General features: G+C 40.7%; 1 protein-coding gene across 2 annotated transcripts in view; it reads left to right on the forward strand.

Moving 5' to 3' along the window:
• Nucleotides 1-1,275: 1,275 nt before the first annotated feature.
• Nucleotides 1,276-22,976, forward strand: part of Pum3 (pumilio RNA binding family member 3) — a 35,312-nt gene continuing 13,611 nt past the window's right edge. Inside the window, exons 1-13 of one of the 2 annotated variants that reach the window (XM_055614084.1) lie at nt 1,276-1,329; nt 4,020-4,111; nt 5,132-5,350; nt 7,195-7,330; nt 7,894-7,969; nt 8,658-8,751; nt 9,487-9,553; nt 10,557-10,731; nt 11,931-12,034; nt 13,362-13,440; nt 15,673-15,771; nt 16,560-16,613; nt 20,488-20,568. In XM_055614084.1, the coding sequence (XP_055470059.1) occupies nt 4,027-4,111; nt 5,132-5,350; nt 7,195-7,330; nt 7,894-7,969; nt 8,658-8,751; nt 9,487-9,553; nt 10,557-10,731; nt 11,931-12,034; nt 13,362-13,440; nt 15,673-15,771; nt 16,560-16,613; nt 20,488-20,568 (1,269 nt within the window). In that variant the 5' untranslated portion in view covers nt 1,276-1,329; nt 4,020-4,026. Of the gene's footprint in view, nt 1,330-1,360; nt 1,529-4,019; nt 4,112-5,131; nt 5,351-7,194; nt 7,331-7,893; nt 7,970-8,657; nt 8,752-9,486; nt 9,554-10,556; nt 10,732-11,930; nt 12,035-13,361; nt 13,441-15,672; nt 15,772-16,559; nt 16,614-20,487; nt 20,569-22,976 lie in introns of those variants that run through there. The other variant, XM_055614083.1, reaches the window with a different exon arrangement.

A 22,976-nucleotide genomic window follows, 5' to 3' on the forward strand; every position in this document is an offset into this window, starting at 1 on the left:
CTGAAGCTTTTTAAAAGTTATTATTAAAGTAAAACTAAATAGTGAAATATCCATACTTTATCAGGATATTTTTAGCCTTTCCTTGACGGGTTTCAATCAAGCCCTGCTCCACCATTCTTTTCATGAAGTATTTATGGAATTTATTTTCATAAGCCTCTTGTAACTGTATGACATTTCAAATATTGAAGGCCCTCCTTTCACACTGTAATTCTAAGAAGGATCAACTGTGGTATTTTCCACTTCCTTAAAATAGGTGACAAAGATTCAAGAGGCAGGGTCCACAGGGAACTTTGGGGTCGAAGCTGATTTGCGAGCTATCTAACACAATGACAAGCATTCTTAAAACAAACGATTTGGAGGAAAGGAAGGCAGATGCAGGGACCGAAGCCCGGACCGAAGCCTGGACCGCCTGGAGCACCAGATGCTAAAGACGCTTGCAAAGTTATTTCACTCTTTAGGGCTTCAAAGGAGCCCTGCCCGTCAGCACCTGCATTTCATAACTGTTAGGCAGTAAGGTTCTGGTGTTCTGAGTGTTCTGTGGTCGTGGGATCCCCTGAAACTGGATTAACAGTGAGCCGCCAGGTAGGTGCTGGGAATGGAACTCGGGTCCTCTCCAAGAGCAGAAACAGCTAAGCATCTCTGCTGCCCCCACGACCAAGGTTAACACCTCAATCGCTTCCCCGTCGAAATGGAGTAATACCTTAAATACATATTCTGAAGTGGTAAGTGGCAAAATGTCCGAGCATGACCGACGTGAAAAACGCCAAACATTTATAGAGAGCCTTTGCACAACCGCTTACTGTGTTAATTTGCCCAGCGATTCACACCTAGAGTGGGGAATATGGGAGACACCGGGACTGGGAAACAAAATTGCAACTAGGCCGACTCTGGTAGAGCTTTTATTCTCCAGGCTGTACTGACGGAAAAACACTCGAACGAACGCCCCGTAACAAGAGATCTAATCCAACAGCGATCCGGAGGGCAGAATGAACTGCCTCTTAACTCCTTCAGGAACTGGGCGGCTCTCGCGAGAACCTGCGCCTTTCCCAGAGTCCGCAGGCTCTGACGTCACTTTTCGGCGCCACTGACTAGTCTCCCACCGGACGGATCCCTGCAAGGGCCAAAACCCGAGCAGCACTCGCGTCTACAGATGAGATGTGGCGAAATGGACCAATAGAAACTACAGAGTTCGTTTTCCCCTCTAAGCTCCACCTCTTGACCCCACGCCGTGGCGGAAGAGAACGTCAGAGGTCGCGGGGCGGGGCAAAACGCGGAAGCGGAAGCGGCGGTAGGTGGCGGAACTCCACGAGCGGCTGCCGCACGTGTGTGGTGAGTGTTACGGAGGGGATGGTGCGGCTGTGCCGGGCTAGCTTCCGCCGGCCGCTCTGCCGGGAGGGTCTGCGGGGCCGTAGGCGAACGAGCATCTGCAGACTCTCACCTGGGACAGCCTGCGTGGCCGCTTTGGTGGCTCGGAGTTGAGGGATTGGCGGGAGCCTGGCGAGAGGGGTTGTTAAGCCCCTTCTCTTTGGTTGGTGCGGAGTTAGAGGGACGAGCTTCGCTTTCCAACTCGGGCCGATGCGAGGCACAGCCCGCCCGTCCTGTGACAGGCATTGTCCATAGGAGCAGTGCAGGGAAAACTGAAGACGGGATCCGTAAATCGAGATCTAAATTATGATGGGAGTATGTTAAGCAAAGGCTGTCCCGGAGGTGGGAGTTAGGAGTACCGCGGACAAGATAAAGGAAAGGGTAGAACTTTGGAGCCATGGTGCCGAGTTTCTTTTTTTTTTTGTGGAATGGAAAGCACTTTTCTTTGTGTTCCTATGCATATAAAAAGGTGGAGAATTATTAGGAAAAAAAAAAAAACTGGAAGGCTCGTGACAGGCCTTGATTCTCTTAAAGAAAATTTGCATTGAGTGTTGATGGTAGAGGTAGAAGTGTTCTTAAGGGAATTGCAGAGTAAGTTACTGATGGGTTCAAGATGACTAACACACCAAAAAGTAAATATCAGGAGCGATGCCCCGGTTTTCTTTTTGGGCAGTTGAGTAGATGATCCCCCATTGGCTTCAGCAAGAACAGGCAAGGAGAGAAAGATGGTAGTTTGCACTGGAAATGCAGAGGATTAGGTTCCAGACATTAAGCATAAGATGTCAGTTATATGCATAGTCAAGTGTTGAGGACACAGGTCTGTAGGTCTAGGTAAAACCCACTTTGCTCGTCTTTGCTCTTGTCATCTGATAGTGAAGTAACATGGCAAACACTGCTTTAAGTGATCAGGGTTATTTAACATCATCAGGAGTAAATCATGACTACCCATATATCTGGTGCTGTGAGAACATTGCTTCTTTGTTACCACATGCTGCCCCTGGCCCAAGCATAACTTCAATCTAATAAAAATCTTAAACCCCAAAGGGGACATAACCTGCAAAATACAAAGAAAATGTAATGGCCAAAGTAAATGTATCTTGGAAAAGGAAGAGGACCTGAATGGGAAAATTGATTTCCAAATAAACCTTATGTTATACTATTGTTAATTTCTTAAGTTTCATTACACTGTCTTTAAGTTGACAATAGGGGAAGCTGGGTAAAAGATGTATAGGTTCAATATCTTTTTACAACTCTTTTGTAAGGCATATAATTTCAAAATAGAATATGCAGACAGAATATGTAAGTAAAGGTGTCTTTAGAAACTACAGTGAGGGTCAACAGCACAATTGATTAGCATGTGATATTTACATGAAACCTATATGCAGAAATGCATATGTGTATGTAATGTCTTGCCAAGTGGTAAACTGCCTTTACAATTGAAATGCCCAGTAGGAAGCCGAGCAGTTCTCATGCTGGAATTACAGGCACACATCCCTCTACCCTCTTTATGCAGTGCTGGGCATCAGACCCAGGGCATTTTCCAGAGTGTTTCCTGAAGAAAGTGGTTTAACCAGACTTGGGAAGTCTTCTACATTTCAGCCTTTGCAATGGGTGGTTTATAGTAGCAAATTAAAGAATTTGAAAAACCTTCACTTACTTACTATTGCTATTTAATTTACTGAGTCTCAAATATATTTTAACCTAGGACCCTGCCATTTTTTTTTTTTCCTTCCCAAGACATTCTAGTGTCCTGAGGAATCAATCCTATTGTGTTTTGTTTTGATTTTTGAAACAGTATCTCACTATGTAACCCAGACTGGCCTTGAGCTTATGTTGCCTAGAGTGGCCTTGAACTCACAGTGATCCATTTGCCTCAGTCTTGGTGCTAGGATTACAAGTGTATAATCCAACACATGCAGCAAGTAATTAATTCTTGAATGAAAGTTTCTAATATGGCAACACTGTCTAGGAGTTCTTGCAGGTGACTCTATAGGTCGTTTAGAAATGGGTGAACATGTAACTTTGAGAAATGTAAACATGAGCCTGGTGACTTTTGCCTTTGTATCCATCTCTGTTCTGCTTTGTGCAGAGTTTGTAGGTTAGTGGGATGTGTCTGTTACCTCTGCTCACTGAACCGGACAGGTGACATGTTAGGCAGATCCCTTGATGTAAGCAAGCCATTCGGCTGCCTCTAAAACAGTTGGCCAGCAAACTTTGTTTTAGTTTTATTGTGTTTTCTTTCATTAAATTGCAATGTGTCCTGAGTGTAGCCTCGGCCCATATTGCTGGTGCCAGGCTTTCTAATGCCAAGGAATCAAATGGCAACATTGCCATTACTCATCACAAGTCTTCCCAGACATGGTGTTTCCTCTTACAAGCAGTCTATGTTTAGCCTGTGCTGTTGTGCCCAGGTGTTTTACATACTAGCCAGTGTGTACACATGCTCTGAGTTCTTGTGCTGGGATCTTTTTTTTGCCCTCGGTTTTGATGTCTTAGCGGTAACTGTGTGCTTGGTGGACTTGAGAGCCCCAGGTTGTGCCTGGATGCCTTACACTGCTTCTGAACTCAAGGGCTACATGTGGCGTTACTACTTAATGACCCTTACCGAATGAGCAAGTCGGTGATTCTTTATGGTTTTGGCTTTTGTTTTCCAGAGGTGCTATGATGGAAGTCAAAGGGAAGAAAAAATTTACAGGAAAGAGTCCACAGACATCACAAGGAAAGAGTAAATTTCATAAAAACAGTGGTAAGAGAGCCTTGCCCAAGTGTGCTTCCCAAGTCTTGACTACTTAGAAGTTTGTGGTTGAGGGGTGATGGGGAAGAGGTTTGTAGCAGGTGCCACCCTCTTCATGGGCTCAGATTACAGTAAACATGGGAGAAAGAGGCCACTGCTGCTGTCCACAAGTTAACCTGTTCCTCTTGGAATTTTAGCTTTTACGAAATTGCCGGAGTAATTGGGAAATTTTCATTTGTCAGCAATTGATGTGACCTCATGGTATTAACATTCATTCACTAAACAATTCATTTTAATGTTTGATGAGCTGGAACTGGCCAATATATACATCTTTTGCCTTCTGAATTTCAAATGGTGATGCCTCTGTTATTCCATCAGGTGTCAGTATTGCAGAGTAGAAAAATCAAGGCCTAGCTAGGTCACTGTTTCCTACGCAATTTTACACTTTCTCTTGTAATGGTCTTAAGGCATAGCTGTTGCAATTGGCATCCTATTTGTTAGTTATCTGTAAGCTTTTTGACCAGAAATTTTAACCAAATAACTTTATTATAGCCTTCAAGATTTTTCTCAAAATTAGACATCTTCAGAAATACTTTTTTAATTCATTTTTATGATATACTTTCTTAACTTCAGTAGTGAGCATTTTGTTCTTATTGAACCATTGATTAAGATTTTTGTATAAATACTGACGGTAAAGTCAATAACCTCTAGCATATGCATGAAACTGCAGAAGTATGCCAAGCTAACAATAGTGGTTGTTTCTAGGAGGTAAATTATGGTTTGTTATGAATCCCTCTACTTCCCAAGGTTTACATCACAACCTATCCTACAATTTTGTAATCAGAATGCTTTCTTTTAATTTTGATTTGATTATTTAAATTCTAATCTATTGAAAAGGGTTAATGTATATTTGAGAATAAGGCTGTCTGATGCACTAAAGGGCATCTGGTTCTCTGCAGTATGTACTTGAGTAGATACCAGAGAGTTAGGCTCAGAATCAGGGAACTAATATGTATTCCTTTTTACCACCAGATTCTAGTTCTTCAAAGACTTTCCCAAAGAAAGTCACTAAGGAAGGCGGGCCTAAGGTCACATCTAAGCACTTTGAGAAAGGTGCCACAAAACCTGGCAGAAAGGGTGTGAAGCAGTTCAAGAACAAGCCACAAGGGGGCAAAGGACCGAAGGACAAATTCCAGAAGGCAAATAAATTCAACAAGAAGAGGAAATTCCAGCCAGATGGCAAAAGTGATGGTAAGTGTGGCTCTTAGAGGTATTTCAGAAGCTTCCCTGTGCCAAGTGGTGACCGAACTGTGGTGCACACATCCTCCACGCTGTGTCTGAGGCCACCTGTGTTTGTTCCTACACAGGCAGCATGTTGGTGTGAGGGAAGAAAGCACAGAATGGCTTAGGTAACCAATAGCATTTTTCCTTGTTAAAATTTCTCATTCTAGGCTAGACAGATAGCTCAGTGGTTAAGATCTCTATAGAGGACCAGAGTTCAATTTCCAGTCCCCTCATGGTGCCTCGCAACCATTCATAACTCCAGGTCAAGGGTGTCATGCCCTCTTCTTACCTCCTCAGACCCTGAGCACACAACACTCATGCAGTCAAAACACTCATAAGATGAATCTAGAAATACATATTTTTAAGCATTTTCTCATGCTTAAAGAGCTTTATTTTTTTAGCCAAGGGATTAAGCTAATTTTTTCCTCCGGTGGAAACATTTCTTTCTGAAGGCCAAATTGAGTATTTGTTCATTCATTCATCAGGTATTTATTTTGGGTTTTCTTTTTTCTCTTTTTTTCTCTCTCTTTCTTTTTTCTTTCTCTCTCTCTCTCTCTCTCTCTCTCTCTCTCTCTTAAAGCATTGTCTCACCGTGTGGCTCTAGGTGGCCAGGAACTCATCATGTAGACCAGGATGGTCCTGAATTCACAGATCTACCTTCACTCACTGTCATGCCCAGCCAACGTTTTTTATTCATTGTGTTAGAAGATAGGTATAGTTTTTAAATCAGTAACAGTACAACTAAAGGTGCAACTAAACATGGAAGCTGGTCTTAAAGACCCAGGGTGTTCTGCTGAAGTGTCAGCTGTGGTGAAGTAGGAGATTTATAGACTGTGCTCTCATTTATAGGCTGGGGCTTAGGCCAGGCTAATACAATCAACTTCTTTGACTGTTCATGTTCAGTAATAGTTCTGGGTGTGTAGTACATATCCCATAGATTTAGTCATTTAATTCTTTTAGGACAAATTGCTCCCTGGTGAAAAGTGTTCCTGGGGCTTCTGTGTGTTGTTGAAATGAAATGTGAATCTCTTCACGGTATACGTGGAATCCCTTCTCACCCAGCATTTGCTCAGTTGTACAATGTGGCCCTGTTGTGCTTTGTCCTTTGTTGGTCTCAAGCAAGCAGCTTCTTTATACTGACCTACACATTCCATTCTGTCCATCATATTTATATTGTTTCTACTACCAGATGGCTGTAAACAAGGAACTAAATGTGTGATACCTGCTTTCCTACCCTGGGGGTAGTGATTAAAATCCTGTCCACCTCACACTCTAAGAATTAAATAATGCATGACAGCTCTCAGAACACTGGAGTTTTGCTTTTGTTTTATTTTTGATGTTTGGATTGAGCAAGGGGCCTCACACATGCAAGTGCTCTCCCAGTAAGCTTCACTGCCAGCTCTTAAACATGAGTTTCTAAAGTAGTTTTTCCTGTTTCAATCTGGGTTGATTTGTTTCCATTGAAAACTCTGACTTAAAGCCAGTTGTCTGTATTCTTACTAGGTATTCTGTTAGGAATAATAAGCCATTAAAATGGTTGAGCTCAGGCCAGCCAGGGTAGTACATGCACTTACTGAGTTTGAGGCCACCTTGTGCTTCAGAGGGAGATCCTTTCTTTTAAAAGGCTATTGAATGAATCATTTTTAGACAACTTTTAAATGTAAAGACTAGCTAAAAATTGTCAAATGTAAATATCTGGAAAATTATATTTTCTCCTTGTAATGAGTATTGGTCCTAGTGATTGTCCTCAGTACTAAATTTGTGTTTGTGTATAGTATGGGGAATGCTAAACTAATCAACTCTGAATCTAGAGTCAGCAGCCAAGAAACCCAAATGGGATGACTTCAAAAAGAAGAAGAAAGAGCTGAAGCAGAGCAGGCAGATCAGCGACAAGACCAACTACGACATTGTGGTCCGAGCAAAGCACATTTGGGAGAGCTTGAGAAGGTACTGCCACTTCCCTGTCGTTAATAGTGCCTCCGAGACCAGGGAGACACAGAGGTGTGCCCTGCAAAGAGAAGGGCCATCTGAACATCAGAGGCAGCACCTGCTTCTTTGTTGCCTACTCACAGCCCCCTGTCACAGCAGCGTGTGGCTGTCAGTCTAGTGCAGACGTGTGAGACCATTAGGATAGTGTCAAATAGCTTTATGGAAATGCAGAGAGTCAAATGGATTTGCTACCTATCCTGAAAGATTTCTCAGAAAATGAAGGAGAGTTTCTTATCAGCTAGGTGTTGAGATGTTTAAGTATTTGCCATCTGAGATTGTTTTATTATTTTTCTTTGCTTCTGAAGTTCTGGCTGTTAAGGTTTAGATTGATGCATAAAATTATACCTTGTGAGATGAGTTTCTGCCTCTGAGAAAATTACTTTTGTCTGCCTGCTCCAGAATAATAATTTTAATGGCAGGGGTTTGCTGCCTTCAAAGGAAAAACCACACTGAACTTGTGACCATATATTGCATGGTGTTTGGTTTTCATGTTTAAAATAACTTCATCTATGCTTCTGCAGAAAAGATTGTGACAAAGAAAAGAGAGTGAAGCTGATGAGTGATTTGCAGAAGTTGATTCAAGGAAAAATTAAAACTGTGAGTAGACTGTGCTCAACATTCCAAACTTAAATAAAATCCAAGTTGCCTTTGCTCTGAGGGAAGAGTAGTTGCTGTTTGTGACAGGGGACCTGGCCAGTGTTGTGCACAGGTGCTATTTAAGTGTTAGGGCCTAAGTGTAAATGAAATTCTTTTGTTTCATGAATACCTAATATATTGCCTCGGGTGTCCTTGCATATTTTTAGCGGGCTTGAGTTTGACTGCAGCTCATGGTCACTTGTGTTCATGAGAGTGCTCACAATTTTCAGATTTTGGAGCAACAGATTTTGATGAGAAATGCTAGTCCAAATTGAGGGGCCATAGTGCTATAGGATTGTGACAGGATTCCAAAGTCACAACCTCTAGCATTTCTTTTACCTATAATTGCCATTATTTGTTTGTGGTTATGGTTATCCATGCAGCAATACTTTGGGATTGGTCAGTTCCACATTATTACCTGTTAATGTTCATTGGAATTTGAAAGGTAGTAGAATGTTTCTGAGTCTTGCATTTATTTCAGCTATCAAATGTGATAGGAATCACAGCCAAATAATAGTGTGCCATATAAATAATCATACTTCTGTCTCCAGCAGTCTAGGTGCAGGTTAAGTTGAAAATTGTGTAAATAGTAAGAAACATGATTGTGCAGACATTTTGAGTTCAGAAAGCTCCAACCATTTTCCTACAGATTGCCTTTGCACATGACTCAACACGCGTGATCCAGTGCTTCATTCAGTATGGGAATGAAGAGCAGAGGAAGCAAGCTTTTGAAGAACTGCAAGGTAGTGTTAATTGTAGCTGCATTTTTGTTGTTGTCACTTTATTGGGTTCTTATGTCTACCACCCTTTTCTACCCCACTGCCTTCCAACCGCCGAACACTGGGTAGACTCGCAAGAAGGTTAGAGGGGGAAGGGGGCGTAGGTCTCTTTAGACTACTTTGAACTCCTTGGGGCAAGTGTAATCTTTGTCTGTAGGATATCTCCAAACAGCAGCCAACATTCCAGTAAACAGCAGGAGCAGAAGCATCATCAGGGAGCAGCAGCAGCAGGGGGAGCAGCAGTCACTTCCTCAGAGCATCCCCAGCCCCTCTGCAAGAGCCTCCAGAATTCCAAATGTAAACTACCTCCGCTGGCACAAATGATGCCTGTCCTAGAGTACAAGACAAACCATAGTTAGTGACTGTAGACAATCTGAAGCAGCCCCATATCCCACACCTGGGATTAAAACAGAAACATTCTCATAACATAGCTGTGTTTTGAAAGAAACCAGAATTCTCACTATAGTTAATATGCACTATGTTTATCACTTGTAATAAAGTCACTTTTTTTTTTTGAATGCTGAGAATATACTAGAGAATAATTCCGTGTTTTCTGCAAGATCATTTCTGTTGCTATGCTTCTTTGCCTGGGACAAGTAGAGTTAGCCGTGTTCCAGAGTCATGGCCGTGTTTTATTCTGTTTCTGGAGAACTGCAGTGAGGATGGCAGATCTTTGAGATGCTTTGTTTCCCCCACCAGGTGACTTGGTTGAATTAAGTAAAGCCAAATATTCCAGGAATATTGTTAAGAAATTTCTCATGTATGGGTAAGTTATCATAAAGTGTTTGGTTCTTAACTTTTGGCTTTGTGGATTCCACTTTTGAGCAAATGTTACTTTAAACTCTCTGGTCTTAGTGATCACCTCTGGACACTTGTGCTCTTCCTGGGGCACATGACCTCCGTTGTTAAGGACCTATTTTTATATATTTAAGTTATAGAACAAAGCATTGGAATAATTAACTTAGGCTATTAGTATTTAGAGGGTTATAGGTTGAGAGGGACAGATAAAGAGACTCTGAGGCAGGTCATTGTGTTAGCACATGTCAGGGTAGGATGATTTTCTTAATGATGTACAGTTGGTACTTGTCTAGAACAGCCTTTTGGGTGCGAGAGTGTGCCAGAATATGACAGCAACAAAAAATACATGACATGCAACTGGCAAGATTTTTTTCCTAAGCACTCCTGGCTGTTATCAGCTCCCCAAATGCTTTAAAATAAATCCTGTTGTAAAGAAAATTGTAATTTATTTTATTTTCGTTTACTCCCTGAACTCTTACCTTCTCCTTCCCTTACTTTCCCTGTGCTCTAGTTGAAGGACTTCCGAAGGCACTTTCTGTGTACTGGCACAGTTCTTCATGAATCATAGTTCATTTAGTTCTCTCAGCAGTGTGTTGCAGTTTTGTGAATGAAGAGGCTGAGGCACAGAGAAGTTAAAGACTTCAGTGGCTGTAGCTTAGTGGTAGAGGATTTGCTTTGCATGCATGAGGTCCTAGGTTCAATCCTCGGTACTGCCAAAGATAAAATAAGAAAGAACCTGGTCAGCAGAGCCACACTTTCTCACTGAAGAGTCCAGCCGACTTTGTCTTCTAGGCGCTGAGGTAAAAAACACAGGGAAGTTGATCTGCCCACTCACAAGCTTTTTTGGGTAGACGTGCCCTCTCTAAAACAAGCATTAGTGAGTTGGCCTTTGGAGAAGTAAGTTTTAGATTTATTGTCACCCAGATTTCTCCTGCTGTCATTTACTTTTCCCATGTTTCTGTTGACTTCAGAAACAAACCACAGATTGCAGAGATAATCAGAAGCTTTAAAGGTCACGTGAGGAAGATGCTGAGGCACTCAGAGGCATCGGCCATTGTGGAGTATGCGTACAATGACAAAGCGATTTTGGAACAGAGGAACATGCTGACAGAAGAGCTCTATGGGAACACGTTTCAGCTTTACAAGGTGGTGTTTCTAGAAGTTCATTCCCAGTGTGTTTATTTTTCTGTGTGGTCTCTAAGCTTCAGGGTCCTTTATTTAGGATGTGTCTGATTACTTTGTTCTCTTGGATTATATGTCTGCAGTAGGAGCAAGTGCTTATTCTATGCCCTGTCCTCCAGAATGCTGCCTTTGAAAATCCCCTTTGGCCCAGGCTGTGTTTGTCGCTTTCAGCTGCTTGTGTGTGGTGCCTCAGCATTCTTTGTCTGCAGCCAGTCCGAGATTAAAGACAGCAGTAGTGAGCGGAGCTTTGTACCTGCTCTGAAGCCAGATCTGGCTGAGGTGTGCTGGGCTCCCTTTTGTTCCCTTCTGTCATGTTTCTTCCAGCTTGGCCTTAACTTTGTCTGGGTTGGACCTGGAGAAGAAGGGGACTAGAGACCTGGCATTGGATGAAGGGTAGAAGTTGAATCTGAGAGCAGCCAGTGATGGGACTAAAACCTATTTCAGACTCCGGGACATGGGTGTACAAGTGATGGGAAAGCATGTGGAGTGACTAGGGCTGCCCCCATTAGCTTCAGTTCCTGAGTTGAGTTGCTGCAGCATTTCTGTTGTGACACACAGCTTTGGGAATAGCCAGCCAACTATATAACACACCAAGACAAGGATTTGTGATTAGGTACATGCTAGGTTCTTAGTAAGACTGGATGCCTGGTGATTTGGTTAGTTTCCATGGGTTACACATCCTATGACTCAACCAACCAAAACCATTAAGAAAAACAAGTTTGTATTGGATATGTATAGATTTTGTTCCTTGTTCTGTAAACCATATAGTAAAATACCTATTTGCAGAGCATTTATGTTTTGTTAGGTCATATAAGTAGCCCTAAGGTGATTTAAAATATGCCAAAGGATTATATGGGTTATGTATAAATACTTTCCTGTTCTATGTGAGAGTCTTAGGCGTCATCACGTTTTTATATTCTTGGGGGGATATATCATGTTTTTATATATATTGCAAGGGCCAGTCCTCCACAGGAATGACCACACACTGGCAGATGTATAGACAGGGAATCCGATCATAAGGAATTATTCTGCTGCATAGTACACATTTGTTTTATAAATGTGAAACATCTCAACTTTATTTTAAACTCCTTTATCATGGCTATAATTCTTGGCTTGTTCTGAAGTGATTACATTTGGAAGTGGTTGATTTTTCTTGTTTTCAGTCAGCAGATCACCCAACTCTGGACAAGGTACTAGAAGTGCAGCCGGGAAAGCTAGAGCTTATTATGGATGAAATGAAGCAGATTCTGACTCCAATGGCTCAAAAGTAAGAGGATTTTTATTAACAGATCGAAAGAGGCATTTGAAGGAGCCACATCTTACATAATGCTTGCCAGAAAGAGCGTGTGTTTCCTCCCTCCTGTTAATAATGAATCATAAATAAGAGGATCAAACATTCTGTTTGAAACCATACTTGATGATATAGGTAGACATTGTTCTTCTTCATGTAGTATCTTATTGACTAATTTGTAATAGTGTTGTTGTTTGGTTTGTTTTGTTTTTTTGTTTTTTTGTTTTTTTTTTTTTGAGACTGGGTTTCTCTATATAGTTTTGGCTATCCTGGAACTTACTCTGTTGACCAGGCCGGTCTAGAACTCTCAGAGATCTGATTGCCTCTGCCTTGCGAGTGCTAGGATTAAAGGCATGCGTCACCATCATCCGGCTTTATAAACCTCCTTAAAGTGATAAAACTTTTTTTTTTTTTTTCCAAAATAAAGTATTATACTGAACCCTTGTGTGTTTAATAGCTTTATAAATTCAGTTAATTGTTTAAACTGCACTATTGGTTTAGAAGTTTGTGCTTGTTGCTTTCATCTCTCTGGTACCTTAACAAAATGGTTGAGTACACAGCTTCTGGGAACAGGCCGGATGGGTGTGATTCCATACATTCAGTGTTAGCATGAACAGCTTCGCCTCTCTAAGCCTCAACTCTGGGCCTCTGGAATTGATGTGATAATAGTACATCTTTGTAGAGTCTTACGAAGATGAAATGGGCTAATATTTGCGAAGCCCTTAGAAGAGGACGAAAACATCCCTTTCTGCAGTGTGTTTGCATGTGAATATGTAGGTCCTTGATCTTGAACATCAGCCTGCACTGAACTGAATTCCCCTCACATCGCAATAGGAGGCATAGGTTAAGTAGGGGTTGTCACTGCTGGTGGCACTTTTGCAGTCCATTCAAATTGTAATGCTGTTAAAATTATTTTTGGAACTAAGACATTTTGAAGAATACTTGACAGGAAATCACTATTAAGAATTTGGTGTACATGTGAATTTTTAATAAAATCTCCAATACTTGGAGGTGGGGGCCCTGCGGCCGATAGACTTTGGGGTCGAACATGCTAGGACTAGAGCATCTCACTGTAGAGCTGGAAATTTGTATCCTGGTCTCGGTTATGATGACACTAACCCAGTGTCACAGCCTAATTTTTTTTAACGTCTTAGTGTGGCTGAAAGATGCAGTTGATTCATGACAGTGTATTTAGTAAAAACCACTTCACTCGTTTAGATTTTAGGACTGATGGGGTACCTGTCTTTGGGTGGCTCTTTTGCTAAATCTGATTTTTTTGTTTGTTTGTTTTTTCTGTTTCCAGGGAGGCTGTGATTAAACACTCACTGGTTCATAAAGTATTCTTGGACTTTTTTACCCATGCACCTCCAAAACTTCGATCAGTAAGTTCGTGGTTTCTGTTTTTTGTAAAGCTAGCATGGTGGCACACACTTTTGATAATTGGCACTTGGGGGCCTGAGACAGGATGATAATCATGAATTTGAGGTTAGCATGAGCTCCATAGTAACTAAGCCAGTCTGGACTGTGGTGTGAGACTTGTCTCAGAAAACAAAACAAGCTATGAAAATGTATAGGGAAAGCCATGTAGGACCCTGCAAGGGTACCCTGATGTACATAGTTCTTTAGAAATGTCAGGGTTCCTTCCTTTCTCACTTAGATAACCCTCTAACCAGGTGCTGAACAGATCTCCCCTAAATATTTCTCTTTAATGCCCTCCCCCTCCCCAGAAAATAATAGAATTGACCCCAGTTTTATTAATGCCACTGAATTTTTACATTTTAGTTACAATCCAGAGAGTGTCCTCTATAGCTAATCTAATCTGAAAGGTAACTTACATTGGAGGATTACTTAGTGTTCTGATAGTTTTAAATTAAAAAAAAAAAAAATGCCCATTTTAAAAGGTTAAGGGAGGATACTTAATGTAAAACTAAATGGCCCGTGAACGCCTGGACCTTATCTGATGGAAGGTGGAGGACCAGTGAAGGTAATTGCGCTGCCCTTCCAGTCAGCAGTAGGAATACAAATGAGAATTCACACTTTAGTTCCTTGAACTTTGCCTGCCTCATCAAGTCGTGAGCTATTGTTCATTTGCTCTCATTTTCTAATCACCAGGGCTGACTGAAAGAACACATCTGGTTTCTCCTGACAAACATGCCTGTCACACATTGCTGGGGATTTTGAAGCCCAATTAACATGTAGAATAATTTCTTTGCAGCTACCCGCTCCTCATCTCCAAAGCTTGTGACCAGAAGAACAGCACTTGCTCTCTTAGGGATTTTCCTCTTCCCTACAGAACTCAGTATCTTAGGGGTTTTTCGTGGTTAGTGTGTTTCAGTGACAGGAGAAGGCAGCATTCAGTCACAGCAAATATTTGGAATGGGTGTAAAATGACATGCCCTTCTCCAGAGATCTTGGAGGCACAACTGGAACCAGTGTTACTTTTTAGCCCAACAGCTTTCTATTAATTCTTTGAGAATTTCAAACATGTACATGTGTTTTGATCATATTAAGCCCCATTTCTCCCCCTCATTCCTCCCAGATTCATTCACCTTCTCTCAATTTTATGTCTTTTTTTTTTTTTTTTAATTGTAACCCTTGGAGTTCAATTTTTGCTGCTCATATATTCACAGCTGTGGGGCCATCCACTGGCCATACTAAGAGCGAGCAGCTGTTTGGGGGCTTGTGCAGTGCCGCCCCTCCCCCATGCTGGAATGTTGACTGGCCACCACAGCTGCTATGAGTTCCTGGACGCAGTGGTCCTGTCTGGCCCAGTCCCGTCCAGAAGACTGTTTGCCCTGGGATGTTTAAGCTATGGCTCTTAAAAACTTTCCGCCCTTTCTTCCGCAATGTCCCCTAAGCCCTGAAGGGGGAAGCTATGATTTAAACACCCCATTTATTGTGGAGCATTTTTGGAGAAATTCTTCAGTTGAGATATGTGACCTGAAATCTGTTGTTAAGATTCATCCTGGGGGAGGATGGTACTTTCAGGTGAAATGCAGCCCTTCCTCTTTTCAGACTTTGTATTTGTTTACCTAAAATTTTAATTTGGGATCCCTGTAGCTATTAGGTTACAGAATTCGTTTATATCCCGGGTACTCATACTTTAAAAATAAGAAATTAATTTTTTTTAACATAAACGTTAATTGTGAGTAAAGACCTATCCTAAATGTTAGCACAGAGATTTCATTGAGTTTTTTTTTTTTTTTTTGGTAAACAATTCATATGACCTGTGAAGATCCAGTCCTGTGCTAAATTAAAACTCAGACACTTCAGTCAGGATGATTTTTGGTTGTATTTGTTGTATACACATTTAGAAGGGCATTTTCTCTCCCCAGCTGTTCTGTTAAACACTCCCTTAGCACCGCTACCCCCTGGCTTTCTGTTTCTGCCCTCATTAGAATATATCACATGTCACCTGTGAGTACTTGTAAACATAGATACAGGGAAAAATCCATTATGTTGTTAGAAATTAGCTAGCAACGTTATTTGCTGCTTTTGATGGAAAAGACTGGAATTAAAGCCTGCTGTGTTGCCTGCGCTCCCTCTTCATTCTCTGCCCTGTTCTCATGTACACAGACAAGGGAAAATCTGAAACTGACCCCTCTGTTCTCTAGGAGCTGATTGAAGCCATCCGGGAAGCAGTGGTGTACCTAGCCCACACTCACGATGGCGCCAGAGTGGCCATGCACTGCCTGTGGCATGGTACCCCCAAGGTGAGTGTCTGAGCCATGGCTTGCCTGTAGTCTGGTCTTGATGACCCCTTAGCTTTGATTCAGTAGCCTTTGGTTCCCTGTTGTACATAAGCATTATCTTTTGGAAGCTTAGGGCATCCCAGGGCTTTGGCATCTTTTCTGGGCCTTGTATTCTCCTCTTCAGTAGAGACCCAAGGCTTCCCTGAAGGTTAGAAAGAGATCCTCTGACACACTTATGCTCAGCTTTGGCTTACGAGGGTTTGGGGACCTGTGTTCTGTTCTTTTAGTCTTCATTTAATGGACGTATTGAGAGTGGGAAGAAGGAAGAGATAATTAATAGTTAATGCACCCTTTGGTTCCTGTGTGTATTAAGTACTGAGAAAAAGTTGACCACCTATCTTGATCATAGAATATTACATATTCCATCTTTTAATGGTAGTTGTATTTGATCTGGGTTTTACGTACTGCAAATTTAACTATTGCACAAACATCTGTTAAGCACATCCGTATGCTAGCTTTTTTTGAAGGACTGTCAGACATTAGGAGAGAGGTGGTTGTAGAGGTGACTTCACTACGTTTGCATAGTTCCACAAACTATGTGCCTAAATGGCGTGATATAAGTTGAAGGTTACAGAGCTCCTCATAGGGATTTTTTGGCTCACACTGCACTGTGTTTCATTCTGCTTTATAACTTCTCATTTCACCGATGAAGCAGCGATGCTGATTAAAATGTAATACATAAAATATTAGCTTGAAATAAAGCTTAATGTATAAATAAAAGTTTACTGAGGCAGTTGTTTTCTTTTTAGGACAGGAAAGTGATCGTGAAAACAATGAAGACGTATGTTGAAAAGGTGGCCAATGTGAGTACAACAGAGCTGCTTCTGAAAGTCAGTGACAGCCGAGGACTTTGTCCACTGGGGAGATTTGAAAACTACCGAAAATTTGTCTGTTACATTTTTTTCTGTCCATTTTTCTAGATTACTTTCTACAAAAATAGGGGTCATACTACAGTTTGTCTCTTTATGAATTGTATGTGTATGTATATGTTTTTTGTTAGAGATCAAAGAAAGGACGTCCTATGTTCTGGGCAAACGCCCCTTCTCTGCATGTCATCCTACGCCCTATTTGGTTGTGATGTATAAAGACTGGTATTTATTCCTGCTTTAATGAGTGTCTCCAGACATGGTAACTAAACATGGGATTCAGCTGCTTGTTTAAGCCGTATATGTATCTAAGTAAATAATGTGAGATTATAGTTCAGAAACTTGATACTGGTTTTTGCTACCACCAGAATCTTAATAAGTTAAAATTTGTCTTTTCTTGGCATAAATTTACAGTGTAGTCATGAAAGTTGAGCTATTAAACATTCAATATTGTAACTCCTTGCAATCTGTTGGAGAATTAGTATTAGCTACAAAAGATTTTTTACTGGATTAGTTGTTTCTAGGTGGGAAATAGCTCAGTGGATAAAGCACTTAAAGTTGATCTCTGGCGGCCACACGTGCGGGCAAAGGCAGGCTCACATGTGCGCATGTGTGCGCGCACACACTTACATTACCATCCACACAATAGTGAAAATACTACAAGTTTGTATGTTTGTAGATGGTGAGTAATTTTCCGTTCTAGCACTATAAAGTAATGCTCAAAATCGGTTTTATGTGGTAGTCATGTAATTTTAATTATATAGTTCAGTAGATTTATCAGATACTTCTTAATTCAGCAAGTGTTGTTGAGACCAAGGCAGGACAGGTGCCGTATGATGCAGGTCGTCTGCTGTGGCTTTGGGAGTGACAGGAGTTCGTATGCAGCCATTTGGTAGACAGCTAACTTTTCTGTAAGTGTGATACACAAGAATATTCCATTTACAGTTCCCTATTGCTTAAGTCTCCATATGACATGTAGTTGAAATTCTTAAATTAGCATTGAGTAATGTAAAAACAAGATGCTAATAGAAAGTTCTATCTAAACTATTAGTAAGGCACTTTTAAAAAAAGATTTATTTATTTTATGGATGAGTGCTCTCTCTGCATGTACACCTGCATGCCAGAAGAGAACATCAGATCTCAGTGTAGATGGTTGTGAGCCATCACATGGTTGCTGGGAATTGAACTCAGAGCTTCTGGAAGAGCAGACAGTGCTTTTAACCACAGGAAGGGACTCTTTAAATAATAAAATTAGACTTTAAAAGAATTTTAGAATTTGACTACATGATGTAATTGACCAATTCATTTTTGAGAGCCTTTATCCTAGTTTGGCAACAGTGCCTAGAGATCACACATCATTTTAGTTCAAGAATTACCTTTGCAGGTGGAGATAAACAAATATAACCCAGTAGATTTGAACTGTCGGTTATTTAGAATCCCAAATGTTATTGTTGGGTTTGGGTTTTTTTTTTTTTTTTAATTTTTATTTTATTATTTCAATCTTAATTCCAATATTACTGAGATTTCCTCTGAGGCCTTGATTAGGTCTGCCTTAGTGTCTTGAATGGAATTATTTTGGAGTACTTATGGGAGTCTGAATGTCAGATGAAGGTGTTATTAGATCATCTGTGTGTTTGCTGCTGAGAGAAGCATGTTCAGTTTCCAGATGTCATTGTGGAGTTGCCTGTTGCCCAAGTGTATAATTAATATGGAATGATTGCGGAACTTCAGCAGAAAGGATCATCACTACTGTGTCTGCATTTTGAACTGAGTTGTGGACCAGTTTCTGTATAGAAATTGTGTGCACTATCCCGTTTCCTTCAATCATTTCAGTAGTCACTTTTCAATACATACACATGAGCTGGCCACACTCACAATGACTTTCCAGTACTCCATTGCATGGCTCTACCGGTCGTCACAAAACCAGTCCCTTCTGTTAGATATACAAGTTGTTTCCAGAGTCTTTAAATTGTAGTATTCCAGCAAACATTTTGTATGTGTGTGAACTTTGTGGAGGCCTGTCCAAGATAAATCCCTACACCTAAAGGTGCTGGGTGAGATCGTACATGCATGTTGTAATGATGGTGCTAAGTGCTTTCCAAAGAAGCAAACCACTTTACATTCTAGCCAGTGTAAAGATGCCTGCTTTTCCTCAGCTGATATTTTGTTTTACCCTTGCCTATAAGATAACAGCATGCATTTCATTGTTTTATGATTTGTCCTTATTATTTCTCTAAAGCATTTTATGCATTTAAAGTCACTTGTCTTTTCTGTGGCTGGACTTATATTTTCTCTGTTTTTAGTTGATATGTGGTTTTATATAGTTTGTGTCTTAGACTAGTTATTTCCTCCAGTTTTTCAGACATGATTAGGAAATTCTTCATTGCCTCTGACTGAAATTTTAGCACCTTTCATATTCCTCAGCCCTGGTTCTCCTGAATTAAAGCAAACCTTCCCTCTCCCCCAAGGCACGCCGTCTGAGATCCCATTGGAATATGTTATAAACTCTGAAATCTGGGTTCTTTGGGTTTTACAGTTGTGTAGGGGCTCCTCCAACGCCCCAAGCAGTATCAGACACCAGTATAGGAACAGTTCAATTTTAATAGCTAATTGTAGATACACAGGATGTTTGTGTGTATTGATTTGTATTTTTAAAAGCAGTGACTTTGATCTAGTTCTCATGGTCACTATGTTTTATATAGTTTGCATGTTTTTGTTACTGTAGATTTAGAGGGAATGTTTGTCTATCTGTCTGTTTTGGAACTTGTGGATTTTAGAGCAGTCTTCCCGTCTCTCCCCAGTACTAGGGTTATAGGGTTGCACCCCTGTGTCCAGCTCTGGTCTAATATTTGTACATGGCTTGGTGTTTTGTTTTTGATATTTGTATATGCAGTTATTTTCAAAGAAATTAGACAATATATAGTAAATGCAATTGGACAAAATGCAATAAAAATAATTTGTAGTCTTTGACTCAGGGGTGACTATGTTTTGCCTTCTAGAATTTTCTGTTTACATGTGTTTGTGAATGTGTGTGTGTATATATATATATATATATATATATATTCATACCTGAAATAACATTTTTTTGGTGATTTAAATAGTGAATAGTTTATGTAGTTATGTATGCATCCATTTCCCACCCAGCAATTAATTGTTCATTTAATTGTCTCATTTAAAATTTTCAAGTAGCCATTCTTTAACTGTGTGCGTGGTTTGATGTTGCATCCTACTTTTTGGACTGTTTGATGACATGCTTCTGTGTTTCTTTTTTCTTTTCTCTCTTTCTCTCTCTCTAAACTGACCTTAGCTCTAGACTGTAATTAGCTAGTTTATCTGAGTGGCTTTGATTCACCTTGTTTGCATGAGGTTAGGGTTGACTATGGGTACGGTATATACGAGGGACACCTTTTTTGTTTGTTTGTTTGTTTTTTCTTTGTCTTCTTTATTAGGCTGGTTCTGACTGTGTCATGGTAATGTTTGCCTCTTCACAGAGATCTACCTGCCTCAGAAATGCTAGGATTAAATGTATATGCTATGTTCAGCATTCTAGGGCTTGCTCTTACTTTGTCTCATTAAATTTTTTATTTTATTAAGTCATCTAGTTTATTGGGTAGGGAATGGGTGATAGGTGTCAGAGGACATGTGTAGTTGTCAGAGGACTACTTGGGAGAGCTGTTCTTCCACCATGTGGGTTTTGGAGATTGAACTCAGGCCATCATCAGCCTTGGCAGCAAGTGCCTTTACCCACAAGAACCGTTTTGGCAGCCTTCTCTGCAATGTTTTTAACCTTTCTGTCTCCCCTTTCTTATAGGGCCAGTACTCTCACTTGGTTCTGCTGGCGGCTTTTGATTGTATCGATGATACCAAGCTTGTGAAGCAGATAATCATATCTGTAAGTAATTTGGATGGGCTTGAATTGATTACATTGGCCAGTGGCTGGTGTTGGAGTTTAATTTCACACATGTTATATAATCACTTTGATCTGTGCTTTCTGTGCATATTTTCTATGACCAGTCATTTATTTGCCTTGGTTATATATTAATTTAGAGGTCAGTTCTGTTCCTGTGTGAACCGCAACCTTGTAACTCGATAACAATTGTTATAAACACCTAAATGACCACGATTAAAGTCAGACTAGTCATTTCTACGTTGGATTAAGGTTGCTTGGGTTTATTTTTTAGCAAAGCTGTGCTTGGATTTGGCTGGTGATTGCCTCGTTTAGAGATTGTTCAGTTTAACACATGTCCTGTGGGCAAGCAAGCCTCTGCAGTCATCCAGTCTATCCTTCCTGTGTACTAGGTTACGCTAGTGGAGGTGACAGCACCAAAACTCACTCAGTTGTGCTTGTAACATCATCAAAAGCTTTTCTAGAATCATGTTAAATGGTGTTGCTAAATGAAATATCAACTTCCTTCTTACCTCTTAGCAGTTACTCCGTTCTAAAACAGTGATCCCTAGATGGTAATATTTGAGTAAGTGTCTTTACCTCTGTACTTGACTTGCAGAACTCTTGGAAAGGCCACTCCAAAGGAGACATTGTAGTCAGAACTGTCTGTCTTCCCTCTCTTCTGTGAGCCTCCTCTTTTGTCAGTTTGATTGTGTAGCCATATCTTCCCTGTATGTAGGATGTACTCATATTGAATGACAAGGTAGAGATTACCCAAGTGGAGAAGAGAAATTGCAGTATTGGCAATGGTGACCAAAACTGGAATGTTTTGAAAACTGCCTAGTCTTTGTAAACACAAATTGTTCACCTGAAAAATCGCATAAGCTGTTGTGTTTGCACATGAATGGAGCCTTGGAAAAGACTTACTGACAAATGAGACTCCTACAGTGTCAGCAGAGAAATGCCTGTGTTTAAGGTTGGGGAGCTGTGGTCGCTCTAGTCCAGGGTGAGGGTAGCTGGATGTTTACAAATTTATCCCTGGTGGGGGAAGGGAGCTATTTTCCTAGATGGCAGCTGTAAATCCCATTTGTGAATTTCTCAAGCCCCTGCTGTCACTTTTCAAATTTGTTCTTGACTACTTTAAAGTTGTGATGACTTTTGTGGGGACGGGATTGTGGGAAGGAACGAGTTGGCAAGATTTTGTGTCACGGGTTAAGTATTTTGACATGTTCCTTGTGACTTTAGTACCCTTTGACTCCAAGCAATAGTGTTGTTTTTAATTCCTGTGACAGAGATGTGAAGCTGTAGAATTGGCAATGAATAAAGCTATTTCACAAAAATGGAAACTGGCTGGCCTATTGAAAGTTTGCTTTTGTGTAATATTTCACAAAACTGAAAATGTGCATTACTGTTCCAAATGGATTTCAAGGGAAACAATCACCCTTCAAGACTTGCCAGAATTATCTGCGGGGTTAGTCTTTTCTAGTGATTTATCTCACTTCAACTTGCTGTTGAAACCATTTTCATTTCTTTTGCTTATCTGTTTGAAACCCACAGCTGTGGGACCCGCATTCCTAAAGACTAACTTTGGGCAGCTCTCACAGACATGCCTCTCAGTGAGAAATGCTCTACCAGTTCTGTCTATCATTAAGCTCCAAAGTTAGTGATAAAGCTGTGGTCATTGCTCTTGTATTTTCCCACCCATCCACCAAAGCCTCTGTTGCAGTGCTTTTTAAAACTAGCCAGGGAAAGTTACACATTGCCAAGTACTCCATTCAGGGCATCTAGAATGATGAAATCCATAGATTTCAACTTCCCAGAATGTCAAGTTGAAATCTCATCCTGCTCAGCTACACCTTTCTTTCACCTTTGAAACTAAATTCAAGCTGTTTCTCATCTACTCCCTTTCCACAATGAACATACTTATAAATAAAATGTGATCCATGTATTCTGGTGTGCTCTGGCTCGTTTGATAGCGATGCTCCTAAGGAGTGTGGGGTAGCGAGCCAATTGCTGCATGAGAATGAACAAGTATTAATGTATATTTTACATGCCTTATCCAAGTCAAAAAGAGCAGTATCCGAGTACTTAGTCTTCCATCACGTGACACAAAGAAGTCAAACCTGGCTTGTCATAGCAGCTCACGCCCCTAATCCTATCACTTGAGAAGCCAAGACTGGAAGATTGCCATGAATTTGGAGGCCAGCCTGGGCTGAAGAGTAAGATACTATTGTTTGAAAAAACTTAAAAAAGTAAAACTGGACAGAGTTGAGGCTTCACTTCTTTTTTGTAAAGCCCTAGAGAGTAATGATTTGGGGCCTTATGAGCTATATTTGGTTTGTCTTGTTTGTTTATACTGTTAAAGAATGCTTTGCAATGTAAAAAAAGAGAAGAGAGGAAAAACATAACTTGAT

This window comes from Psammomys obesus, unplaced genomic scaffold (assembly GCF_907164565.1).
Source record: "Psammomys obesus unplaced genomic scaffold, mPsaObe1.curated_primary_1811, whole genome shotgun sequence".
In the NCBI taxonomy this organism is placed as follows: Eukaryota; Metazoa; Chordata; class Mammalia; order Rodentia; family Muridae; genus Psammomys; species Psammomys obesus.